The sequence below is a fragment of the Alosa alosa genome, chromosome 14 (assembly GCF_017589495.1).
Source record: "Alosa alosa isolate M-15738 ecotype Scorff River chromosome 14, AALO_Geno_1.1, whole genome shotgun sequence".
NCBI classification, from domain to species: Eukaryota; Metazoa; Chordata; class Actinopteri; order Clupeiformes; family Clupeidae; genus Alosa; species Alosa alosa.
In genome coordinates, this window is record NC_063202.1 from 5,720,947 (window position 1) to 5,743,441 (window position 22,495).

Consider the following 22,495-nt stretch of genomic DNA (forward strand, 5'->3'; position numbering starts at 1 on the left):
AGTTTAAACTGTTCAATTCCGGCACTATCGTTGCGGTAGGACCCGCAAGAGACAAACTTCACTGGCTATCATTTCATTGGCTAACCGCCTCGCGTTAGCCGCTCTCTTTTGCATAAAGTTCAGCCGAGCCCAACTTCTTGACGCGCCGCTTCTGTTCGAATGGCAGCGCCGCCTTCCCAAGGTGCATTGCGGAAGCGTAAACCCCGCCTTGCCGCTCTCCATAGGAAATGAATGGGCTATGTGCGACGCGGTGGGCTTTGCCGCGATAATGGACACGAGCCGTAAATGTGTATGAAAATTCACTCTAAAGTTTAAAAAAACAAAAAATTCCCCTGGCAACATTTTAATCCTGAATGGACAGACAAGCAGTTGTCCTCATACCAGAGAGGGGAAACTCACCATGGCGTCCCGTATATTTGAAAGCCCTTGATGGTGACGTCAGAGTCTTGCAGGTAAACACAGTTCGAGAGCAGGGACTGAACATTGTCAAAGTCCTCGGGTTTCAACTTGGACACCGACGGAAAGCGATAGTAATCCTGCTTGACCAGGTCGGACATGAAGTCTTTGTCGAAGGTCAGCTCGTGGTTCCCAGCGATCACCACCTTGTACTCGTACGGGAGTCCGCCTGTCAGGGGGAAGAGTAAACACACACACACACACACAGAGACATGAATCACGGCACAAGAAGGCACAAACATGCTCACATCAAAATGTACAACACGTACGCAATTCATAAAAAAAGAAAATTTACAAGCACCTGGGGCAGCTGGTTGAGGAGAGAACATTCATCAAATAAGAACATTGATAATAATTATAATGACAACTACCGTAACTTCCCAACTGCTAGCCGCGGCTAACACAGCTATGAAGCTAATACAGCTATGAAGCTAATACAGCTATGAAGCTAACACAGCTATGAAGCTAATACAGCTATGAAGCTAACACAGCTATGAAGCTAACACAGCTATGAAGCTAATACAGCTATGAAGCTAACACAGCTATGAAGCTAACACAGCTATGAAGGGGGCAGTTAATATGGTGTTAATATGGTTTTGTGTCTTTTAACTTGAATAAAACACTGTCCTGCGGCTTATACACAATGCAGCTAATACACAGGAAATTACTGTACAGTAACACACATACACTCACACCAACACACACACACACACACTTACACTCATACACTCTTTCTTTCTTTCTCGCTCTCTCACTCTTTTGCCAACGACACTTGTCCAGTAAATTAGCAAGGTCAGGAAGTTCTAGTGGACCTTAGCTGGGGAAAGGACAGCAGAGTGAGAGAAGTCCCCTTAACGTTCTTCATCTCACTTTGAAAAACACATGTCCATGGCAGGCTCGTTACTCCACACAGCTACAAGATTACACTTACAGCTGTGTGAGTGTGTGTGTGTGTGTGTGTTTTGGCAAAGCTCTTAGTTCTGCTGCTGACACAGTAATGTCTTACTCTTTTATGTGGGTCACCGCGCAGGAGAACGAGGGGAGAGGAAATATTTCACCAACCCACTGACATCATTTAAAAAGGAGGGGGCGCAGGATCACAAACCCAGGTGAAGGTTCTGTTTGTTCCTAATGGGCCGCCGTTGCCTCTTTTCACCCCCTTGCGAGTCTCCAGGCAAGGAGGGAGGGGGGAAAAAAAGTGCTGGAGTCGACCCAAAATAGCCCCGAACATCTATTAAAGTCAGGGCGGCGTTTTTTCAATTCCTCGTGTTTTGACCTTTCCCTCCTCTTCTTGGCGAGAGGCTTTTGTGCAGCGCCGGTGATGGCACACGAGGGGGACACGCCGTTCCTCACCGCGCTCTGATTGAGCACTCAACCCCAGCTGTTAGCGCTCTTCAGCGCTCCTCCGCTGGGTTGGCGGAGAGGACCAGTGCACGCACACACACACTCATGTAGTACACACATAGTCACACACTCAGGAACAGACACACGCTCGTGGCAAGGTACAAAAACAGAGACACACATGTACTGTAGGCAGACACGCATACAAACACATATGTACAGATCAGAAAAAAAAAAAATTCTCTTTCTCTTTTCTCTCTCACACACACACACAATTACAGATAAGATGGCTACAACCACTGCAACATTTCACAACATCACAAATGTTGTTGCTGTCAGCTTAGAGAATTTCAAGGAGCATAAAGGCTCCCGATAATCAACAAAGTAACTTTTAATTAAAAGAACATATTTTAAGATTTGCTTCTAGCTGTTAAATGTTAAAAATATTGAAAATATTTTTTTTCAAATCTAGTATGATAATCATCTAACAAAAAAAGGTCATCATACAGAATCAAGTGATTAAAGCAAATGAATAAATATATAAAAATATCAAATGAAGAAGGAAAAATAAAGAGAGAGAGAGAAAGAATATAGCTTACGGTAAAATTTCCCTACACAATAACTGTACAACAATTTTCAAAAGATAAAAAATTCTGTGAAAGCTATTTCTATATCTCCGACTGGACCAGAGTGGACTGAATAGTGGTGTGTGGCACAGCACTGCCTCAGCTGCCATGGGCATCTACAGTCCCCGCTCTGTCATCTCCCCGCTCTGGATTAAATTAGCGGCCAGCCAGCCGGCGTGAGTGTGGGCCACCACCGACTCATAAATCCCTGTCTAACCTAATGAGGAGAAGACCCTCTTCCTACCTCTCTCTCCAATCCTCACTGGCTGCATAACACCATCACAGCGACCATTTGCATGGAGGCTTGCCCAGCATCAGCAGAACTAGACCAGGGCCCGTGTGTGTGTGTGTGTGTGTGTGTGTGTGTGTGTGTGTGTGTGTACAGTCCTATACTGGGCCGAGCTGAGCTGGGCCGGTACTGTTGGTGATGCCAACGTGACCGCCGATGCAATTCCCAGCAGCCCGCTCCATCTTCTTGCACCCTAGCAGGAGAGCTTTATTGCCATTGCCATGCTATTTCAATACAGGACGCTGCTCCAAAAACACTATGATTACTTAAACAAGATGAGAAAAGGAGGACAAAGGGCTGACAGAACATTGAGATTGTGTCAAATCTGCAACTTGATGTGTGTACAACAGCACTATGGCTTGTTTGAATTGTACACAGAGATACAGTATCTGGTCCTCTCACCAGATGACTATTAGCCCAATAGACTCATTGTGTCAGTGTTTAGAGTGATTAAATCACTGGATGAGCCAAAGTTTTCTTCAGTTAAATAAGCAAAATACAGAAATGATCGTGTTTGGCAACAAAGCAAAGCAAATTAACATTAGTACAGTAAACACCTCAACTCTTCTGTGCTACAAACCAAAGAGTAGACCGGGGCTGAAATCTTAGTAGTCTAACTCCGATTACTCACTTTCACCCACCATATCTATATTATATCTCTAGCAAATAAACAAATCAGCCTTGTATCATCACTTGATACAGTAGTTCAGTAGTACACGACTTCAGTTTCACTTTTCGCCGACATTGCGCCACACAACGTACTGTACAGCATTTAGCCCTGTCAGAGGTCTATGCTCTCCGACTTCCCCTTCTAGTTTAGTAATATTACTCTTTTTTTAATGATTTGCTGTGTCCTTTTAATTATTGATTATTGATTTTGAATTATATTGATTATTGGTCTCATATTTGTCTCATATTGGGCTCCTTTTGCTTTTATTTATGTAACACACAGTGAATTGCCTTTGTGTAGACTGGAAATGCGCTTTATAAATAAACTGGCCTTGCCGAGCCTAAAGGTCAATTCAAATCTCCCAACTCCACGTCACACAGTTACTCAGCTTTCCACAATGTCAACTCCATGACATTGTTTAGAGTACAACATGGCAAGGTGTTTAGAAAAGCCCAGCAAATGAACAGGATAACTGAATACGCCAGAGGCACATCCGCATCCGGAGTTATCAGAATCTACTCTTAAAAAAAAAAAAAAGAAATCATTCTAGGCCAACTGAAAAAAATCAGAATACACACTTCAGCAACTATAGCCATGCTGTTCCTTTTAAACTGCAGATGACGCAGTAGACAGAAGCTTTCAAAAGTTTTTTTTTTTACTTTGTCTTGTACAACAATCGCCTCAGCCTACGTCCCAGACCATGCATCACAGCAGCCCTGCTGGACACACAGCTGGGGAACAGAGCATTTTAACTCCTTTAACTCAATCACATCTCAGACCTGACCAGGTGGCAGCCGTGCAAGGACTCAATTATAATGGCTAAGTAGTATACACAGAAAATACAGAAAAACAATTGCACAAAGAGAGAGAGAGAGAGAGAGAGAGAGACAGATAGACAGACAGACAGACGAAAGTGACACAAAGAGAGGGGAAGAGGGCGAAGAAAGAGTCCCACGCCCTCTTCCCAAAAACGTTCTGTTCCTCTCTGCATCATTTAGCCTGCAGGACCAAGCAGCCAGAAGAAAGGGCAGGCTTGGGAATGATACATAGCTGTTTACGTTACACCAGGCTCCAGAATAAAAACAACCAATTACAAAGGAGAGGCACACAAAGGAGAGCGAGCAAGAGAGGGATAGAGAAAAGAGAGAGAGAGAGGCAGAGAGAGAGAGAGAAGGAAAGAAATCACTCAGTCTAAACAATTTAAAGACGTACAGAAAAAAACAAAAATCCATCCCCACACAAAAAAAAAACTTGTCATGTCCCCTTGCTTCCAAAAGAGTCAACCAGAGGAAAAACAAGTCGGTAAGATGAAACACGCTCTGACTGGACAGGATTCATTGGGGATTTACATTCATTTCTTAGACTTCATGCCACTACATTTCCACAGTACTTCTGTGCATTTCTCTGAGTTTTGTTCAAAATGATTCATCCCACCTGGTAGCATCTCAGGTCCATAGGAAAGTAATAATATATCATATATATATATATATATATATATATATATATATATATATATATAAATATATATATATATATATATATATATATATATATATATATATATATATATTTATATATATATATATATATATATATATATATATATATATATATATATATATATATAAATATATATATATATATATATATATATATATATATATACACACACACACACACACACATATAATATATGCAGTAATGTAATAAAACCCAAGTGATAAAAACACCAGACTGACAGACAGATGCCAGAGCCGATGATTCTCTACCCTCACCAGGAACTGGCAAAGAGAAATGACATTTCTGTGTGTGTGTGTGTGTGTGTGTGTGTGTGTGTTTTGCTAGTATAGACAAATCAGTTTTACTTGCTTTTCATAATCTACCTCAACTAGGGCTGTCACTTTTGTGAAAAAAATCCTGTTCGATTCTTGAGACATAATTGTTCATTTTCATGTCTAAAGACGTTTCAATTTTCAACGCCAAATATAGGACAATCCACTAACAACTAACAGGCATTAGGACGAACGTAAAGGGGGCGCTTGAAGACGCACAATGGTGTGAAGTTTCGTGCACAATGACAAAACAGGAGTGCAACATTCTCGAAAAACAAGCAGAGTGGACTGCCATAACATGAAAACATTACTGCAGGCTTCAACGTGGCTGCGTTTACAATTAGAAATGTCAAACAAATTTCCCCTACGTAGAACTCACGACTGCACAGTTTGCATACCGCTTTGTCCTTCTCCATAGTTTGATATACCCAAACCCTGAAGAGCTTCCATATCGAACTCCTCAAGTTATTAGGGCTTATCACTCGTATCTCTCATGTAGCACAGGTTGATCGCATTGTCCTCAATTATTTGGCAAAACACCAGCAACACAGCAGCCGATTGTAAAAGGTGCTTCGGTCGTAAAATTGGTGGGAATTTTTTTTTTTTTTTAGCTTTCATCAATTATGTTTACTGCACTTTGGAATTCTTTGTTATTTTTCTGCTTGTTCCTGAGTTTTGTTACATCTATCTTTTTTTCATTTGTTTAATTCGTTTAAAATTAATAGTGTACATATTTGGTTAAAATCAATTCCCTATTTTAGTTTTCGAAACTTGTGTTGGTTGGTCCAATCGATTGTGCAATCGATTTTCAAATGTAAAGTGACAGCCCTAACCTCAACACACCAATGCAATACAGCTATACCCTATAGAAAAGCAATAGAAACAAAATAAAACCCAGCAGCCTGAGCCTGTGTGACAGCAGTGCGAGTGTGCTGGACTGATTGGCTGGAGTGGTGGGGGTGACTGCTCATTGGCTGGAGTGCTGGGGGGGACTGCTGATTGGCTGGGGCGGTGGGGGGGACTGCTGATTGACTCTCTCCTCTTGATCCTCCCTCCCAACCCTCTCGACCCCCGATGTTGTATTTCAATCCCTTGTGACAGGAGGTATGGCGGGAACATGGCGGGCTTGGGATGACACGCGTGCACTCTCCCCACACACACACACACAGTCACACCAAATGGAAAAAGACAATACAAGCATCACTTAAGCCCTGATGCTCTCACGGGCACACAGCTGATGCTAAATAACTTTCACTTGTGCACACACACACACACACACACACACTAAAGTTCAAGGGGCAGAGTGGCGCCACTGTGTCCTGTCTGTCTGTTTCTTTATTGTTCTGCCAGGTGCCAGTCTAAAGCCCATCACACTGGCCCCTGCTCTGCCAAACACAAAAAGCACACACACACACACACACACACACACACACACACACACACACACACTCCACAGAGGGTGATGAAGACGCACAACACACTTTTGTCCAACCAGGTGCCAATCTAAAGCCCACGGCCCTGACCCCTGCCCTGCCACACACACACACACACACACACACACACACACAGGTACACAACAAGACTGTAAGACAATATTTAGACCCTCACAGAGGGCAGAACCGATGACACAAACAAGTGAAAGCACGAAAGCAAGTGCGCTCTCGCACGTATCCCCACAGATACAGACATTACACGTGTGTGTGTGTGTGTGTGTGTGTGTGTGTGCGTGTGTGTGTAAATGACAGCATGTAGCTGTGTGTATTGATGAGTGCGGGCCGTCGGTGAGTGATGTTTACGCTCGCTCGGGGCCTAATGAGAGCGCGTCATGCATCAGGACCTGCTAAACAGATAAATTAAGGACAGAGTGGTGCAGGGCCAGGATTGATGTGTTAATCTGAGGTAGATTGGGGGAGCCATTAAAACGCACAGGCCCTCTGTCTTCCTGACAGGCACTGCGTACACACACACACAAACACACACATGCTTAAACTTCACTCCTGACAGATGATGAGGGTATGAGTGAGGATAAAGGGTAAAGCACAAAAAGAGTGTGAGGGAGAGAAAGAGATAATGAGAGAGAGAAAGAGATAATGAGAGAGAGAGAGAGAGATCATGAGAGAGAGAGAGAGAGAGAGAGAGAGAGAGAGAGAGAGGGAGTGTGTGTGTGTGTGTGTGTGTGTGTGTGTGTGTGTTTGACAGACATGTAAAAGATGAGAAACTGCTGGGTTATTTGTGTGCCTGAACCAGCAGCAGGTAGCGGAGGTGACGGCCTGCAGGCCCCCTCGCTACTCCAGGCCTGACCACAGAGGTGACCCGTCCCCCGTGAAACCTGACTCCGAGCAGAGGCGCGTGTCCTCGGCCACCCAGAGATGAGAGGGAGAGAGCTGTAAAGGACAGGACACCAGAAGGGACGAACATAAAAAAAAAAAAAAGAGGGACGTCAGGAGACACGCAAGCTGCCAGCCAGACAGACAGCCATCCAGACGGCCGTGGCAGGGAATGCCAGAGGGTGAGAGAGGGCAGCCTTGAGATGGTGGGCATGTTTTAAATGCGCTCAGGGAAGGCTGCAGGAGTAGCACAACAGCGGTGGCTCTGTACCCAGGCAGGCAGGCAGGCAGACAGGCAGGCAGAGATCGCCAATGAATGGCTTCGGCATGCTTCTCTTCTTTCTGATAAATACTACTCCTCTGGAACCAGAATACCCCTCTTACACACACACACGCACACACACACACAAACACACACACACACACACACAGACCTTCCACATGGTCATCTTGCTTGTGCAAAATTTTGAAGTAGTACCTCCTTGAAGCCATTAGACTGCTGTGTGTGTGTGTGTGTGTGTGTGTGTGTGTGTGTGTGTGTGTGTGTGTGTGTGTGTGTGTGAGAGAGAGAGTGAGTGAATGTGGCTGAATAGAAGCTTGAAAATGGTCCTGCTTTCACAAAAGTCTAAGAGCCTTCACTTGACAATACCTGGCATCACAAAAATTAGCTTCATTTTTATTTGGTTCAGAAAATGTGTAATGTAATGAGAGAGAGAAAAGACCGGAATTATATAAATAAGTCTTTAAAAAAACTAATGGAATTCATCAATGACAGTTTCAAAAAAATAGCACAAAATGTAATTCCCTTTCATGAGGAAAAACAGAGGACAAAAACAAATGTAGTGGCACAGAGAGAGAGAGAAAGAGAAAGAGAGAGAGACAGAGAGGGAGATAAGAATAAAGGCAGCTTAATTAGTAGAACAACTAAAGCAATGTGCTACACGTGTCACAAATAAAGGCAAAGAAAACAGACGCTCCATCTCAAGACTCGCTTTCTTGTTCAGAGAGGGGAAGATAAAATGCCTTAATCCAAAAACCCAACAGAGTAAACAACGTGTGTGTTAACAGCTCCAGAAGCCCACCGTAATGATGAGGGCTGTAAAGTCTGGAGTAGTGTGTACACAGAGAAGGAGAGAGAGTCACACACTTACTAGAGAGACAAATATATAAAGACATATGACAACAGACTTATAGGCCAATGTAGGAGAGAATATGACTCTAGACACAGACCCATGTACAGTATGAAGCACTATGAATACATTTATAACGGACATGTTTCATGAATATAGACAAAAAGGGAAATGTATTAAGGAATGCTAATATATGAACATACAGGTAAATGTATTGGGGAATATGAATGAGGGACAGATGGAGAAAGAGATAAGAGTGGAGTTAAGAGAGGAAGACACACACACACACACACACACACACACACACACAAACACACACACACACACACACACACACACACAAACACACTCGCACAAACACACACACACACTTGTCTGAGAGACCGGCTGACCAGACACTGCAAAGCCGTCATGGAGCTCAGTACACTGATCAACTGCCGACATCTAACTCTTTTTCTCTCTCTCTCACACACACACACACACACACACACACACACACACAGGCAGATTGTCTGTGCAGTGTCGGGGGTTAAGCAGGACTGAGCGGGGGTTAACTGAGGTGCTGTACCTAGCCAGTCGTTAAACTTCTTGACCTCGGACGGGAGGCCCAGCTCGGTGAAGTCGCCCGTGTGCAGCAGCACGTCGCCGTACGGCATCTGGATGCCATCTGTCCGCGAGTGTGTGTCGGACACACACACAAAACGCGTGTGGCCGCTTGGCTTGGGAGTGTCATAAGGGATCGGGTCCACCCTAAGAGCCGGAGAGAAGGAGGGAGAGAGAAAGATGAAAATAAAGAAATATTTAAACAAATAATAATCTGTTAAAAAGGTCACAAAATCCAGACAATGCAGGTGCAAAAAAGCTAAAAAAGATTGAAACTAAATTTCAATCTCACAGACTTTTCGTAACATTTGCACGTGACAAAATGGATATCAACGGACATCAGAATACAGCTAAATAAAAATGCACAATATCACATTTGTCAATGTCTAGACAGAATAATTGACTTCTGCTACAGCCCACTCTTAAAATATACCGCTGCACTCTGAGCACCAGCGCTAAGAGTGCAAAAAGCAAGGGACAGAGAGAGAGAGAGAGAGAGAGAGAGAGAGATCCTCTCTAACCGACGGGAAGGGCAGCTCAGCTCTTTGATGCCCAGACCAAACGCAAAGCTGCAAGAATTAAGGAGAGGACAGGATTGGCTTTCCATTCGAAGACATCACGCTTGTTTCGTCTGGAGATCCTATTTATTTATTTGTACAAAAGGTTGCGTAGGAGTTGGCTGGGGAAGGGGGCTGGTGGTGGCAAAGAGGGGAGAGTAAAGGAAACAGAGAGAGAAGGGGGGGGCACTTCATCTAAAAGCAAAAAGGCAGAAATGGAGACAGAGAAAGAGGGGGGTGAGGAACAAGAAAGAAAGCAAGAGAGAGAGAGAGAGAAAGAGTGAAAGAGTGATCTTGGCTGTAATTGAAGTCAGCAATGTTCAATAAGCAGCACTTTCCATCTCCTCCATTATTTCATTACTAAAAGGGGATGTCAGTCCACAGAAGGCCTCGCCGTTCCCTAATTAACACTTGCGTCTTCTGCCTGACAAAGACAGAGCGAGAGAGAGAGAGCGAGAGAGAGAGAGCGAGAGCGAGAGCGAGAGCCGCACCTCACTGTGCAGTGCGCCGCGGAGAGGCATGCCGTCTCGGCTGAACACACATAACCGCCATTACGGCCCTAGATAAGCAGTGGCACATACACAAAGAGACAAGGAAGGGGGGGCATAAGCACTCCTCGAAATCATACGTGATGGCAAAATACGGTTATTGCCATTACAGAGCCTCAAATTGTGTGTGTGTGTGTGTGTGTGTGTGTGTGTGTGTGTGTGTGTGTGTGGGCGCATCTAGAACAGACAAAAAAATCTGCTAACATGCAGGAAAAGAGGGAAAAATACATGACGGGGACTGGTTTCAATCGAACAAAGAAAAGAGCCGAACAGGAGAGAAGGGGCTAAAAATCATTTCGAGAGGTCGGGCTGTAAGGAGAGCGAGAACATCTGAAATGGGCCACCAGCATGGGAAATGACTGCTCTGTAAATACAGGAGAGAGGGAGAAATACTGAAGCCGAAAGAAAGCTGAAGGGACAGCCATATTTGTTATTGATTGAATGCAGCAAAATGAATGTTAATGCAGTGAATATGTACTATAGTATATATACACACAAAAAACACAAACGTCTTAAGTGTCTTGCTCAGACACACTTGAACTGCCCTATGACACTCTCTTACCCTTACACACTCCCTTTCTTCCTCCATCTTTCACAGCCCCAAAACACACACACACACACTGATTAGATTTTGTCCTCTGTGGCACGTGAAGTCATAGAGTTGGCAGTTCTAGTTACCGAGGCAGTGAGAGTGCAAAGGCCTGTGACATGCCTTCATTACCACCCACCCACACACACACACACACACACACACACACACACACACACACACACACACACCCACCCACCCACACACACAAAATGAGGGCAGGAGCCTGTCAAAGTGCTCGGTCCACATACCCTCTAAAATTGCCTGAATACACACACATTTTGGGAAAGACAAAGAGAACACACACCCTCCTAGCTGAGATTGCATGCACCAAAACAGAGAGAGAGAGAAAAAAGAGGGAAGGAGAAAAAGGGAGAGTTTCACATTTCTCCGGCGCTGAGATTTAATCTGGCATTAAATGAAAGAAAATGACCCAGATCAATTAAAACATGCCAAGCTGTAATGGGCTAAGTCTGTGTGCGTATGCATGGCTTTGTGTGTATGTGTGCTTGTGTGTAGCGTGTTTTCCTGCCCCTAGAAATACGATGCATAACTTTGAAGGGGGTGAGATGGGGGGTGGGGGAGCTTTCTGAATCATTTAGGAATGCATGCTGAGTATTTACGGAGATTGCATACAGTTTGTTCATAATCCACACCAGCTTCTTTCCCTGTCACTTCTGCACCCTGTTTCACCCGTGCAAACACACAACACAACATGCGTGCACACACACACACACACACACACACACACACACAGGATCCCATTTTCACCTGTCTTCCACTATGTGTCAAGCAAGTGAAAACGCCACCAAGAAAAAAAACACGCACAACAGGAAAGCTGTTTTCGCCTAGTCTGTATACACCCTCACCCAAACGAAAACACAAACACAAACTGCCACACACACACACACACACACACACACAGAGCGGTTGCACTGAAAGAGAGAGCTTGTGTTTGACGTCCTTGGCATCTTAAATATTCATCAGGTGTAAGGGAGTGGGAAGATTATTCCAGGCGCGAGTTTATTCCCCGAGAAAATCGGGTTAGGATAAAACCATGGGAAATACCACTCCCTCCAAACCAAATCTGCCCAAAATGAAAGCGAGACGGCTAAAAGAGGGGGAGGATGGCGGGGGGTGAAGTGTGTGTGATAATGTTATCATCCAGTCGGACAAGAGAAGAAAAAGGACAAAAAAAAAAGGAAAAAGAAAATCACACAGATGAGAGTGGCTCCATAAAACATGGTAATACAGTACAGAAAGCCACCACAGGCCTGAGTACCTGTTAAACTCAGAGATACCAGCAAGTCCCTAAAGGGGAGTATCTCGCCTCGTCAGAAGAGACAACACAAAAAACGGCAACTCAGAATAAAAAGCCTTGATGTGCTCAGCCAACCGCTGATAGAGAGGAGAAAGAGGGAACGAAAAAGGGGGAAGAAAAAAAAAAAAAAAAGGAAGCGAAGGAGAGGAAAGGAGAAGGACGAGAGACAGACAGCGGATACAGAGCAGAGTCTTTATTAAAGGCACATGTGGCACAGTAAGGGGAGAGAGAGAGAGAGAGAGAGAGAGAGGGGGCAGTGAGGGAAGCCTCTGTGATATCTGTAAGGGAGATTTTATTTGACAAGAGCCCGCTCCACTCTTTGGCCTTTTGGAAAAACAGACGTCTGAATTGGGTCAAAGTGTAAAGGCCCCTCTGGTCTGAGCGCATCTTAATTCATCGCGTCTTAAATCACTGTAAATCAGACTGGCCTGTGTGCCATTTCCTGAGCTGCTTTTGTGGAAAGTGTGGAAAAGGAAAACTACTTTTCATGACATAAAATCTAAGGCAGCCAGCTGTTATAAAAAAACACTCGTTTCTAATTAAACCCATGAATAATACAACACATTATTATTTATACAATGTGCAGAAACAGCCTAGATATCAATAGAATTAAACCAAAATATTCAGGTTTAGTTTAAACATTAATCTTTTGAAGGAGGTGGGGACTTTTGTGTTAAGACATAAGCAAACATAAACTATGAAAACACATACAATAAACACACAACATGTTGACATTCGAGGGCACTTTCATGTCGACTGGTAACAGCTGTGTAAGAAGGGCTCCATCTACTTGCCTTGAGCTCCACAAAACAGGCTCCAGCCAATCAGAAGCCTGAATCATGCTCGCAGACATGGCCTGACCCCGCCCTCTCTGCCCTCCTTGCAAGCTGGTGATTGTCTGGTCAGTGGCTGCACTAATTTGGGACTCAAGCGGTGAACTCGCCGGCTCAGGGGACATTCACAGAACCGCTAATGGACTTAAGCCGGCCCCCGTCCTCTCTCCCTCGTTATTAGATGCCCAATTTATGCGTCTCCACCAACTTATCAACAACCAGGCAGGAGAGAAGCAATATGGCCACAGAACAAATTATTAGAAGCAATGCTTGAAAAAAAAAGAGAAAAACTGCAAAAAGCAAAAACTGTGATAGCCTCTGAAAGGTACTGCTATCGAACAGAGAAAGCTCTCCCCACTCCGGTCCAATCTAGTCGCTATAGCTACCCCTGTTGCTCTCTCTGACGCTGACCACTTGAGCCTCCTCATGTCTGCCATAGCCCGAGAGCAGAGACTCCATTTGAAGATGGGTGATGGAATAAGAGAGAGAGAGAGAGAGAGAGAGAGAGAAACAAAGAAAAGAAAAGGAGAGCGAGAGAGAGACCCAAACCCCTGTGACTATTAATATTTCAGAGGAGCATGTTTTGGAGTTTGCACTGGTGCAGCTTGGGAAGAGAGAGTGCCCCGCAGCCAAGCCTTTGATGGGGATAGCATCACCACGGCACTGATCTGTGGCGGGAAATGGACTCTTTCTCCTTATCATCCTCCCTCAGAAGCTGTGTGTGTGTGTGTGTGTGTGTGTGTGTGTGTGTGTGTGTGTGTGTGTGTGTGTGTGTAATAAACCAAGCCAGGGAAACACGACAAGCCAGAGAGAGAGGGAGAGAAAATGTTTTAAATGATAATCATCAAGAGCTAACAAATATTTACATTTGCTCCTCCACTCCCCATCTTAGGCACTTTTATTGCTCTCGAAGGTGAAACATCAAAATGCATTTCCTCCACACACTGTGTGTGTGAGTGTGTGAGAGTGAGTGAGAGAGAGAAAGAGAAAGAGAGAGAGAGAGGAACGTCTATCTTATCTTCAGCTTTTCAGCCGTCGGCACTAATTCAATAAACTTCAGAGAAACAAATTGAGCACAGAAATGTCAGAGTGTGTCTGTGTGTGAGAGTACAGTATGTCTGTGTGTGCGTGTGTGTGAGAGAGAGAGAAAGAAAGAGGGAAGAAGGAGAGAGAAATTGGAGAGGCTGCTGGTAGAGGAATGAAGATGAGGAGTAGAGCTGGACTGGGGAGGGAGAGAGAGAGAGGAGAAAGAGAGAGAGAGAGAGAGAGAGAGAGAGAGAGAGAGAGAGAGAGAGAGAGAGAGAGAGAGAGAGAAGAGAGAGAGAGAGAGAGAGAGAGAGAGAGAGAGAGAGAGAGAGAAAAAGGCAAACAGAAAACACAAACACTCTCTCTCTCACACACACACACACTTTAAGTAGAAGGGTTTTAATATAAGTCTGGGTGACTGGGTGCTCAAGCTCTAATGTACTCCTGCAGCTTTTTTTCCCCTCTCTCTCTCCCTCCCTCCCTCTCTCTCTCTCTACGATGCAGCAGAGGTGTAATGGGGCCTGATGGAAAAGTGTTGAATCCCACTGCAGAGCAGACAAAGCCCACCGCTGATGCATTCCTAAATAAACGGCCACCACCTTCTCTTGCTCCCCGTGCTAATTTACACGCGGCCGCATCCGGGGAGGCCGTGAAGTGAGCGAGCGAGCGAGGAGGACGAGCATTCCTGCGTCCTCCTCACCGGACACTTGTGCAGACGCATTCAGGGCCTGAGCACGCGCGCCGAGCTGTTGCAAGGACGGGGGAAGAAAAGGCTCATTGAAATCATGGCCGAGGAAAAAGCAAAAAATTAAAAAGAACATAGCTGTGAATGAGACCCTACCCATTGTGACAAGGCCACTTTTTTTTTGTTCTGGTCACCACAGCAAGTTCATGTGGTTGGTGGTGAAGAGCACTACATGCGACAGCCCCCCCCCCACCCCACCGCTGCTCGTGAGGTTCAACATTCTCAGTTCGTTACAAGGGGGGCCCTGGTGTTTGTGTGTGAGAAGGGGCTGCCTGCAAGTCAGGGTGACATAAGCCCGAGGCGTTCGCCCCTCTGTGTCTCCACCCTGCCCTAAAGCAGGAAGTCTCCTCTGCCCGCATTAAAAAAAAAAGAGGGAGAGAGAGACTTCAATCAACACTGAGGACCAGACCTGCCCAATGTCAACTGTCACTTGACCCCGGCGACCCGCGGTCCTCAGACGCAGGCAGCAGAAGGGGCCCGCCGGCTTAATCAAGGGTTCTCCCATTTCAAAGCCTCTCTAGTGGGGGCTAGGGAAGGGTCCCCTCCATGCACCCGCCCGCCCGCCGCACACAAAAGGAGCTAAAATTGGGAGCCGAGGGCCACATCCTCCCTGGTTCAAGGCCTCTTCAGAGAGGGGACGGACAGGAGGAGGACTGACGGAGGACTGACAGACAGAGGGGACGAGAGAGAAGGGCAGGGGAGAGGAGAGGAGGAGAAAGGGATAGAGGAGAGAGGTGATGTCTGCCTGATTTAATTCTGCAGGACATTTGCATTACTGGGCCCGGGAAGAGGCCGACATGGAGATGCTCACAACAATTACTGTCCCCATCAAGCTCTGCTAGTTCCAATCTCGCCCCTGATTGGAAGAGTCCAGTGTGTGTGTGTGTGTGTGTGTGTGTGTGTGTGTGTGTGTGTGTGTGTGTGTGTGTGTGTGTGTGTGTGTGTGTGTGTGTACTGCACTGCATTTCTATAACCAATCATGAGAAAACACATGAATTACTATAAAATAAGAGGAGAAGGAATATGTACCAAGACCCTTCAGGAAATAGTATTAATTTTAAAAATCTTGAGACTGGAACAATTACTTTGACCACAAGAGAGAGAAACACTGAGGCAAAACTGTATATTTAGAAGTGACTGAAGTTAAATCTGAAAACTGAAAAATTAAAACTGAAAAATTGGTGTTGAAAAGCTGTAACGTTCTAAGAAAAAAACAATAATGGGAGGTCTCTTCATGTCTGACAAGAATTTAATTTGCGGAGTAGAAAAAAAAAAATGGTTGCAGGTTGCGTGTAGATGGGATTTATCTGGGTAACTTGTCATCCCAGTGGCTTTCATTCATTTTGTGAATTTTACTCAGTGCACACTGTAACTGTAATACAGAGTGTGGGAGACCAGGTGTCAGTTGTAAGGCACGCGTCCATTTGCAAGACAGCGGCTGACAGACAGAACCAGGGGTCCAGACTTGATCCCCGATTTTACAACAAGGGCTTGTGGAGCACATGCTGCCTGCTGTCGCTCACTGCGTCGCCGAGTTGAACTTGTTAAATGATTCACACTTTCATGAGCTTCTTAATTATTCATTGGCTGGGAATAATTAACATGAAACTAAGGATGGCATCTGGATTTATGGAACGAGTGAAAACCAACAAGGAGAATAAAAGACACGTGAGTCTCAAGGCGTAGTGTGTTTACCAGTCAGAGGACATGACGTTTTAACAATCCTATTATGCTCATCACTTATCTTTATCTAAACTAACAGCCTGAGGAGCAGTCTGCGCCCAACCTAATACTGATGAAAATACTGTAGAAAGGGGATCTGTAAGAAGATCCATTTCTCTGCCAATACAGGGAGAATAGGGGATATACCACGCAGCTTTGAATTTCAATTTCAATTCAATTTATTGTGCTTATAGAGCGCCAAAACATTACACGTGTATCATGGCGCTTTACAGAATGTAGACGATCAGAGAAAAAAAGAAAAGAAAGGAAGAAAAGAAAAGAAAAGAGAGAGAGAGAGGCCCATGGGTAACAGGGCGCAGGAAAACTCCCTAGAATTGAGATACATATAGGAGGAAACCTCGAGCAGATCCACGACTCAAGGGCCTGACCCATCTGCCTAGGGTCAAATACAGGACAGTAAGGTCTGTGATGCTGTAGTGACGCAATGATAGTGACGCAATGACCACGCAAATCAATTTATGTGACGTCCAGTAAAAACATTTCAGTGGGTCCAATTTGGGAGAGCCGATAGGTAGACTTGGAGTCAGGTGTGTAGGCATTGTAGCGGTCGCCTTACTAAGCTCGAACGTTCAGATCTAGACTAAGAAGAGAGCAAATGAGGAACTGATCCAGCGACACGGGCCTGACACCAAAGCGCCGCTCAGTCGCCATCTCCTCTCCACTCACGCCGGGCCATCCCTCGTCCAGTAGATCAGTAGATCAGTAGATCTCCCTGAAACGGGCTGCCGCGTGATTACCATACCGACAGCATATGTTTTCTGTTGCCCCCTGTGTTTACTGCGCCAGCACATTCAAACAGGAAGAGGAGGGAGGAGGGGGGACGACAAGAGAAAGAAGGAAAGAAAGAAAAGAAAACAATGTGGAACAAATGTGAAAAGGGAGTGAAAGGAGCCAATACGAACATCCCAAAACAAACAAATGGCGGCTCTGTGAGTGTGCATTGCGAGGGGCCGAGGGAGTCCCGTGCTCAGGAGAACGCCGTCTTTGACTCCAGGGTCACGCTGCAACGCATTAGCCAGGGTAATTGCTACTGATGTACGAGGGGCTGTGTGCTCTCCTATGTGGGTCAGGGAGCACTGCCGTGTGTGTGTGTGTGTGTGTGTGTGTGTGAGCGTGTTTGGCCGCGATACACACAAAGCACGGTGCTGTGCAACTCACAAGAGTCACAACACTCCTTTTAAAAAAAGCCAGAGAGAAAGAGACGGCTAACAGTTGCCTTTTGGAAGGTGCGTGAGTGTATTTGTGTGTGTGCAGGAGAGAGAAAGAAAGACAAAGAGTGTGTGTTGTAGTAGTAGAGAGAGAGAGAGACAGACACACACAAAGTCACACACACATAGACATTAGCATGTATAGAGTTTCAAAGGCCCCCCCCCTCGTTCGTTTTCCTTCTTTTTCCGAGTGTGTGTGTGTGTGTGTGTGTGTGTGTGTGTGTGTGTGTGTGTGTGTGTGTGTATCTTTAAAGAGAGGAGCTCTGATTTTTTATTTATGTCCAAATAATGTGGATGCAGATGGAGCGCTGGCCCAGGGCGAGTCGGATCATTATCTCTGGCAAATCTAAACAAGGCCCACTTTCCCAGAACAGAGCGGGTATTCTATAAGCAGCGGCCCTGCCATTAAGGGAGGGCCATTTGGGGCGAGGGGCCGCCGCCTTAGAGCTTAAGGACGCTGAGAAAACTACACAGGCTTAACCGACAGGCCAGAGCCACGGGGAATGAAGACACGGGCAATGGAGGTGGACCAGTGGCCGGTGAAATGAAACGCGTCTTTGCTGGACATTATACATGCACGCACACACACACACACACACACACACACACACACACACACACACACACACACACACACACACACACACACACACACACACACACACACACAATAAAATCCCTGGACATTAGTGCTCCTGAATTTAATAATAGGCAATCTTGGAGAACGGTAAGTAGAAATGGAAACAAATGAGTTGTAACTCATCAAATCCGTTTGAGGGAAAATTGTTGAGAAATGTTTTTCTTCAGAAACATTTAGGATGAAATTACTAAGCTTGTCAGAATTTAAAAGTGTCAGAAATCAAAAACAAATAGTCACACAGCTTACTTTTTAGGAAATCTAGTCTCACCGATTAAACGTCTATGATTGAAAAACAAACCTCACACTCGGATTATGTGGCGGTAAAATAATTATCATTGTGTTTCAATTGTTTACACAATCTACAAAATAATTGTAGGGAAGTTAAACAAAATCTTTCTGTAGAAGGCAACTAGCTTTATCATGCACATAAATGGAACAAAGCATATTAAGAAATTCCAGTGCAGGTCATTTTCAGCAAAACCTAACCACACAAACAGCAACACTCTGACACTGTTTGACATCATCAACAACATCATCAGTCATGAGTCGAAAACAAACTTCAAGCAAGGAATGACGCAAAACAAAGTGGCCATGGCACAAACGTGAAACACAAGCTCCTGCACAAATCACCCTGTGTGCATGGAGTGAAAGGGAGAGCGGGGTCGGCATGAACCCAACGGAACGGAACTAAAAAGGAGGACAGGAAGAGATTTGTGGCGGCGATGTTGGCATACTCACATGTGGACATGGGGTGGCTGAAAGCGGCTCTGGTTGATGTTGTAGTGGGTGAAGGCCTGCGTGGGGTTGGAGCTGTACTCGTCCACGGTAATGGTCACTTTGCCCTGTGCCGGCATTCCGTGGGCCATCCTGCTTCACACGCACACCATTAGAAAGTTTACCAGGTCCCTGCACCGAGACGCACGGCCGGCATCCTCCAAGAACCTCCACTCAGGTGGGAAAATGAAGACGACAGGAAAACAACGACAACTTCTTCCTCCTTCTTTGCTCGCCGCTATACTAGGACAGGATCTGCACTGTGGGAGGAAACAAGACAGGAGACAGGGTCATTTAGACTGGTGTCAGTATCCTCAGGTCTTATGACATACAGTAGGTTGCAAATACAAAGAGCAGCGTGGATGCAACACAGGCACAAGAAGGTGCTGAAAAAAATCTTACAGGTGATGTATGACAACAAGGAAAAAAAATACAGTAATGATTTTTTCTGAACTACTCCCTGTAAAAGTCTAATGATTTTACGTTGCATTGCATGACCATTCAATTCTTTCAATATTCTAAGTGATATTATAGATATTGCAATATGCAATGAAGTGAACATAGTAAAAATATGCTAAACTTATTTAGGTAAATTCTAAATTAAAACACGGTAGCCTAATCAATATTGATTCCATTTCAGAACAGTTGTACAATAGTTAGCCTGATTACAAAATTAGTTGAAAACTCTTCTAGCAGATATATCTATCACTGTAAAAACACCATTAACACATTAAATTAGATGAAGAAGCCTACTTAATCGTCTGTGTGTTCTCTATCGTAAATTTTCTGAGTTTAAAATATATGTTAGCGTATTAAGAATAAATTGTCTAGAGGTAAACAATTTGTTAAAAATATTTTACATAAAAGCTAAGATTCACGTATTTAAAAAAAAAACTCTCGATGATTAAAGAAGACCGCCAACTTTACAGTAAATAAACTACAGGCTGCAAATATTTCACCAAATAACTAAACCGACTTGTGATTATTCCCAGTGCTCAGACGATTCCAACTCACAACTTCACGACGCGCACTGATGTTCCCCCTGCTTGTATTCTTTCCAGACTCTCTCTCTCTCAACGGTCCTTCGAATGATTCGTCAGTAGTCAATGTGGACATGACATCGCCCCCCTCAAGCTTTTTATATAGGACCCCCGGCGTTCCATCACTCACCCTAAACCCACCTAATAGCCAACAAATCAATCCATTAACAACTTGAAGCAACTTGTGGGTGCAAGCACTTGAGGACTTGTTACAATGTATTGCTTGCATTTACTCATAATTTAACGACGCTGAGAGACAATGTAGCGCAGGGCAGTTGATGGAACACTTGTCGAGAAAAGAATATGACCCTGCACCACACCACCAATTGAATGTAGCCTAATAATGTTGGCGTTGTCAGTGTATCCAAAAATCCCTCCCTCTATGCAATGCAACTCAGGCCTGGGAAATAATATATTCACAACCACAAAAATGCTTCCAAATTTGATTGCACTTGAATATGAATTACTCACCACAGTGAGATTTAATATTATTCATTCATAAACTTTTTCCGGTATTCTTTGTGGGAGCCTGTCAAATTGTGCACAACTGCACATAAAACAATGTGCAACGTTGGTACACTTTGCGTATTCTGCAAAACCGAACGCTTACCTTAGTAGCTTGCTAGCAACAACTAGCTTAGCCAGCTAAAACCTGCCGTTGCATTTTAAATACACGACTTTGCTCCTGATAAAGCTCTCAACATGCGCGCCTTTCTGTTTAACTCTCCCTAGGTGGAATAAAATGTAGGAAAACGAGGTTAAGTTGAGCAGAATACGCATTTCAAGTACTGAGTGTACTCTTTCAATCAGATGACTTATCTAAGAGAAAGAGGGAAAAACGACCAAATTGAACCTGACACTACATATTACGAGATAACCGCGTCGAGTTCCACAACAATTCAATTTTTAAAACAGAAAATATAGTCTATGAACCCATGAACTTGAGATTCTGTGTCTAATGTATAGCTGTAAACGAGGCTATTCGGCAGCGAGCCGCGGTTCTAACCTCCGTGCTCTCCCTCGTAAATGACAAGGCACCTCTAACCTACGGCTTTGTGTCTTGTTTTTTTCCCTGTGTGAATTTCAAAGCTAAAGCGAGCAGTGAATACCTTTCAGTGGCCGGTACGCGTCGGGGTCGCCCTCTTCTCACTTAAAGACGCTGGTCCATGCGAGAGGCAATGCAGATGTCGGTGGCCGAGGGGTGGAACTCGGAGCAGGCAGGGCAGAACCTTCGACCCTGAGGGACCTCCGGGCTAGCTTTAGAGTAGGCGAGACAGACAGAGACGGAGCGAGGGAGGGAGAGAGAGCAGAAGCAAGCCTCGATCTGGGAGAGGGGGAGTCTCGACCGCAGTGTAGTGAGAAGGGACTGCCACTGGGGTCAGAGAGCACGTTCTAGAGCACAGCCCCGCTTAGGCATGGCGGCGTGTGCAGGGTTTGAATATGTGCAGCCTACCCCACTGCTCACTGTACGTATGCAGGGGAGGAACAGCCATGATAGACGCGGTGGCGGCGCTTCCACGTGGTGAATTTTCATGCCGTCTTTCTCTTCTGCTCTCACTACATGTCTTTATGGCGTGAGTATTTCACGCGCGCAATTGTCTATGTCTGTTTTGTTTTGCGCACTTTGGATTCGTTGGATGCAATATCAAGCCATTTATTTGCCTTCGCATCAGTGCTGCACACGGTGCTGGTTAGAGAACTCTGATCACAAAACTGAATTACTTTAAAATAGGCTCTATTGTTTATTTACAGTTAGAAAAATAAAGTATGCTAGTAAACATCAGCACTGCGAATATCAGCAGGCAATAGATACATCGCGAAGGAATGAATTAGCATACAGTAGTATTCTCAATGGAGAAGATCCAGGCCTGTTACATTTGATCAGATGTCAAGTCAAGCACTTGGGTGATACATTTACTTTACAGTATCTATTGTCCCATGCTCATTATAAAAAGGGCAATTTATTTGTTCATGATATTTTCTCTCAAGTAGGCAACCAATTGAGGGTTAAGTGGTAGACCAGGGTTCAGAGTGCTGACTGGATAACTGTCCTCGTGGACACTGAAAAGTTAAATAAATGTAAGTGGTTGCTGTTACAGAGGGAAAAAAACAGTTAATGTATGTGCATTTGAATTGATAATTGGGTTTGGATATATTGGATAAAGATAAAGCAATAAAAGTACACATTTCAATCCAA

The 22,495-nt window shown here is 44.7% G+C and overlaps 1 protein-coding gene across 3 annotated transcripts; it reads right to left on the reverse strand.

Moving 5' to 3' along the window:
• Window positions 1-394: 394 nt before the first annotated feature.
• mpped2a (metallophosphoesterase domain containing 2a) lies at window positions 395-21,753 on the reverse strand. 3 transcript variants are annotated; one of them, XM_048263099.1, is made up of 4 exons: window positions 21,408-21,753; window positions 19,223-19,518; window positions 9,240-9,421; window positions 395-625 (listed from the first exon to the last, which is right to left on the reverse strand). In XM_048263099.1, the coding sequence occupies exons 2-4, from the start codon at window positions 19,348-19,350 to the stop codon at window positions 396-398; spliced, it is 540 nt and encodes a 179-aa protein (XP_048119056.1). In that variant the 5' UTR covers window positions 19,351-19,518; window positions 21,408-21,753; the 3' UTR covers window position 395. The 3 variants fall into 3 exon arrangements, with proteins under 3 accessions (XP_048119056.1, XP_048119057.1, XP_048119058.1); XM_048263100.1 differs by lacking the exon at window positions 21,408-21,753 and adding an exon at window positions 20,273-20,435; XM_048263101.1 differs by lacking the exon at window positions 21,408-21,753 and adding an exon at window positions 20,235-20,435.
• Window positions 21,754-22,495: the final 742 nt, after the last annotated feature.

Bases quoted from the DNA above. Each gene is read 5' to 3' on its own strand.
- mpped2a (XM_048263099.1), bottom strand. From the start codon at position 19,350: ATGGCCCACGGAATGCCGGCACAGGGCAAAGTGACCATTACCGTGGAC. The intron at 9,422-19,222 runs GTGAGTATGCCA...TCCGGCTCTTAG, and splicing joins CAGCCACCCCATGTCCACAT to GGTGGACCCGATCCCTTATG. The intron at 626-9,239 runs GTACAGCACCTC...TCCCCCTGACAG, and splicing joins GAAGTTTAACGACTGGCTAG to GCGGACTCCCGTACGAGTAC.